Source organism: Peromyscus leucopus, chromosome 1, assembly GCF_004664715.2.
Source record: "Peromyscus leucopus breed LL Stock chromosome 1, UCI_PerLeu_2.1, whole genome shotgun sequence".
NCBI classification, from domain to species: Eukaryota; Metazoa; Chordata; class Mammalia; order Rodentia; family Cricetidae; genus Peromyscus; species Peromyscus leucopus.
Window position 1 is genome coordinate 114,865,520 of NC_051063.1, and position 4,654 is coordinate 114,870,173.

The following is a 4,654-nucleotide window of genomic DNA, read 5'->3' on the forward strand; positions in this document are numbered from 1 at the left end:
GCTGTGTTATTTTTATTGTGATGAAAACAAGTTGGAAGTAATAAAATTATACCGTATCTTTTTGTAATTACTGCTTTAACTGAAGTAAGCTATTTACTGTGGAGACTGAAGTGTCAATTGTATACCTAAACTAAACTTAAATCTTGGCTCTGCCACCATGTAGCCTTGGATATTGTCTTAGTCACTGTTCTTGGTCATGTGCTGTGAAGAGTCATGACCAAGACAATTCTTAGAAAAGAAAGCATTTATTTGGGGCCTTTCAGAGGCTTGCTCCATTATCATCATGGTGGGGAGCATGGCAGCATGCAGGCAGGTGTTGAAGCAGTAGCCGAGAGCTACATCCTGATCCACAAGCACAGAGAGACAGACTCTGGGCTTGGCTTGGGCCTTTGAAACCTCAAAGCCTGCCCCCAGTGACACACTTCCTCCAACAGGGTCACACCTAAATCCTTTCAAATAATACCACTCCGTGGTGACTAAAAATTCAAATATATGAGGCTCCTCAGAGGGTCGTTTTTATTCAAACCATCATAGATATGTAAGTTCATATCATTGTACTTTTAATTTCCTTATGTGTAAAATAGCATACCTACCCTAAGGAAGTTAATTTAATGATATCTGAGGCATTTTGAACATTATGTGCTAAGTAGTTCTAGGCTGGAGAGACAGTTCAGTGGTTAAGAGCACTGGCTGCTCTCCCAGAGGAACCAAGTTCAGTTCTTAGCACCTACATGGTAGTTTACAACTGTCTAACTCCTGCCCCAGTGAATCCAGTGTTCTCTTTTGGCCTCTGAAGGCACCAGGCATGAAAGTGATACACAGACATACATGCAGACAAAGCACCCATACACAAAAAAATGTATTTTCAGTTCATGGTTACTGAAATTTGATGTCTATCAAGTTCAGGAGCAGTGCTGGTGAGATGGTTCAGTTATCAGGCCTGATGACCGGAATTCAATTCCAGGGACTCTTACAGTGGAAGGGAAGAACAACTCCTGAAGCTGTTCTTACCTCCGATTGCATGAACCTACACACAATATATATATATTTTTTTAAGAATTTGGTAGCAATAGAACATATTTTCTTGTATAACGAGGCCATAGTAACCTGAGTGGAAACATCATCAATAGAACAGAGGAGGAGAGAAGAGGTTGAAGAATGAGGCTATGTAGTAAGTTACCACCTTTTCTAAAAGGTACTATTGGCTTGGTGAGACAACTAGGTCTTACAGAGTCAGGAGTATATTTTGGACTTGGGTAATAGATGCATTGGAAGAGTTAGGACTGGGCTGGAGAAATGGCTGGGTGGGTAAAAATGCAAGCCTTCAGACTTAAGTTCAGATCTCAGCACCCATGTACAAAACCAGTCATGGCCGCATGCATGCGTATAATCCCAATGCTTTGCTGGGCAGAAGCCAGAGACTCAGATTGCTGCAAATCCTGAAGAGACTACCTCAAGGGAATAAAGTGAAGGATGCTAGAACACTTGCTGCTCTCCCCGGCTTCCTTTCAGGTGCATCTTCTACACACTCGTGTGGGCCATGGTCACACATGGAGCCGAGGAAGAAAGGGTAGAAGGAAAAATGAGATGAGCCAGGAAAGTACAAGCTTGAATTTCGTTGAGTTTTTAAAGGTCCATATAGTTTGTTTGGTTTGGTTTTTGGTTTTGGTTTTGGTTTGTTTTCGAGACAGGGTTTCTCTGTGTAGCTTTGGAGCCTGTCCTGGAACTCACTGTGTAGCCCAGGCTAGCCTCGAACTCACAGAGATCTGCCTGCCTCTGCCTCCTGAGTGCTGGCTCGAAAACAACAAAAAAAAAGGTCCATATAGTTTTTGTTTTTGGTTTTTTTCAAGAGTGGAGTCTCTGTGTAGCCCTGACTGTCCTGGAATTTACTCAGTAGACCAGGGTAGCCTCAAACTCAGATCTGCCTGACTGCCTCCCAAGTGCTGGGACTAAAGGCGTATGCCGTCACCACCAGCCAAGATCCATATAGTTTTAAATTTTGAGTGACATGATGTAGCATGTGTTTTTTGTAGTTTAAGGTGTCCTAGAACTTGATAGGTAGACCAGGCTGGCCTCACGAAGATCATCTTGCTTCTGTTTCCCATGTGCTGGGGGATTAAAGATTTGCAACACCCCTCTCCGGGCTTGGCTGTAGATTCTGGCAACATGGCTAAATGCACCAAGAAGGTTGGGAATCACTGGAAAATATGGACCTGCTATAGTGCCTCCCTACAGAAAATATCGAAGAAAATTGAAATCAGCCAGCACACTAACTTGCTCCTCTGTGGCAAGACCAAGATGAAGAGACCTGGGCTGGAGAGATGGCTCAGAGGTTAAGAGCACCAGCTGTTCTTCCAGGGGCCATGAGTTCAATTCCCAGCAACCACATGGTAGCTCACACCTATCTATAATGAGATCTGGTGCCCTCTTACTTGCAGGCATACATGTGGGCAGAATACTGTATAAATACATATATTTATCTTTAAATCTTTTTTTTTTTTTTTAAAAAAAGATGAGGCCTTTGACATCTGGCTTTGTGGTTTCTGCATGACAATGGTGGCTGGGAGGGCCTGAACCTAGGACAACACCACTTCTGCTGTCGCAATCAAGTCTGCTGTCAGAAGACTGGAGGAACCGAAAGATCAGGAGAAATGCTACCATTCGAGACTTGCCTAGCCTGTAATGGTTAATGTACATTTAAAAAGAAAAAAGATTTGTAACCACATGCTGGGCCTCCAGAAGCCATGTTTGATAACCCCTTCAAATTCACTAACACAGTTTGCTGAAGATTTAGGTCAACCAAATAGTTCATATCCAAAGCTTTGCAGACAGTGAAGCAAGCTCTGTATTGAGCTGAAACATCAGATCCCCAAGCCTTGAGTTAACTAGCATTTTCAGAGGACGCAAAACAGCCAGCCTATTTAAAATCCCACCTTTCTAGCACCTGGCAAAACCGGCAGGAGAACCATGAGTTTGAGACCAGCTGAGATACATGACAAGATTCTGTCTCAAAAAGAAGTCCACCATACCTCTCCCATCTCTGTACTTTCTCCTTTGCGCTCTCAGCTTCCATTTGTTAGTACATACTATGCTGCAAATACTACTTGAGGGCAGGCAAGATGGCTCAGTGAGTTTGCTGTACAAGCTTGACAACCCGAGCCCCACTTCTGGAGTCCGTAGTGAGAAGGGAATCAACTCCCAAGAGTTGTCCTTTGGCCTTCAAATGTGCTCATACTCCTCTATTGTGCACAGACACAAGAAAGCTTTTTTTTTTTTTTTTTTTTTTTTTAATTAAGCTTGATAATTTCTCATTGTGTTGTATGTCTGGGTGGGTTTTGTTTTATTTTACCAGTATAACTCCAGCAACTAGAACAGTGCCTTGCACATAGGGCGAGCACCAATATTTACTGAAAGAATGAAATGAGATCACAAAAGTAAGTAGTACGACTACGGAGATTGACCTTAGGGGAGATGATGAAAACAACTTTTAGAGATGAAAATATATAGAAGTAAAAAAGATAGTGGAAGGCCTAGTAGACTGCATATCCTAAGAAATCACCTAGAATATGGCCCAAAGCATCAAAATGGAGAAAAGGAACATAGAGGATAAAATGAAAAGGTCTATTAATGCGTTTATTTGGTGACCAAGGGAAAAAAAGGGCAATACTTCAGTGCTGCAGCCCTTTAATACATTTAGTTCCTCTTGTTGTGGTGATTCTTAATCATAAAGTTATTTTGTTAGTTCATGTAATTGTAATTTTTTTTTTAGTTTTTTGAGACAGGGTTTCTCTGTGTAGCTTTGCGCCTTTCCTGGAACTCACTTGGTAGCCCAGGCTGGCCTCAAACTCACAGAGATCCGCCTGGCTCTGCCTCCCAAGTGCTGGGATTAAAGGCGTGCGCCACCACCGCCTGGCCTTCATAATTGTAATTTTGCTACTGTTATGAATTGTAATGTAAATATGTTTCCCATTGGTTTGAGGGTCGCAACCCACAGGTTGAGAACAACTGCAATACTTGAAGGAACACCTAAGAATGTGGAGGGTTGTGTATGACGGATCTAGGATAAATTGGTGGCTTTGGCACTGTCCCCTCATTGCAGTCATAGTCACTGATGGGCCGATTGACTTGTCTCTACTACACTCAAGAGCTTCACTCCAAACTATAGCATGTCGTAGAGTATAACTTGATCTAAACTCCTTCTTCTTGGATAGGTATACAGTTCAGTAGTTGAGAGGCTGATGATATAATAAGTTAAGTATACAGATGATATAATAACCTTTGAGTTCTACGTTTAACTATACAACAAGGAGCCCATTTCTTTCCTGGATTACACCTTCAACAGTGAATGTACCTTTTTAAAAATTACATTCATTTGTGTTGTGGACAAGTGTGTGGGTATGTGCATGCCCCGATGCCCGTGCGGAGGTCAGATGACAACTTGTGGGACTGGTTCTCTCCTACCATAATAGCTCTTGGGGATTGAACTCAGATTATCATCAGGCTTTCTGGCAAGTGCCTTATCCCCCTGAACCGTCTCATTGGCCCCAAGGAACATATCCCACCCCTAAACTTTTTTTCTTTTGTTTTTTGACAGTCTTTCTGTGTAGCCTGAACTTGTCCCCAAACACTCTTGCCTCAGCCTCCTTCATGTTGA

The 4,654-nt window shown here is 42.5% G+C and overlaps 1 protein-coding gene across 1 annotated transcript; it reads left to right on the plus strand.

The window, feature by feature from the left end:
* Nucleotides 1-2,166: 2,166 nt before the first annotated feature.
* LOC114695914 (60S ribosomal protein L37a-like) lies at nt 2,167-2,728 on the plus strand. Its single transcript, XM_028873406.2, is given in 2 exon segments — nt 2,167-2,308; nt 2,516-2,728. Coding segments are annotated over 2 exon segments (303 nt in total). The 3' UTR covers nt 2,677-2,728.
* The last annotated feature ends 1,926 nt before the right edge of the window (nt 2,729-4,654 follow it).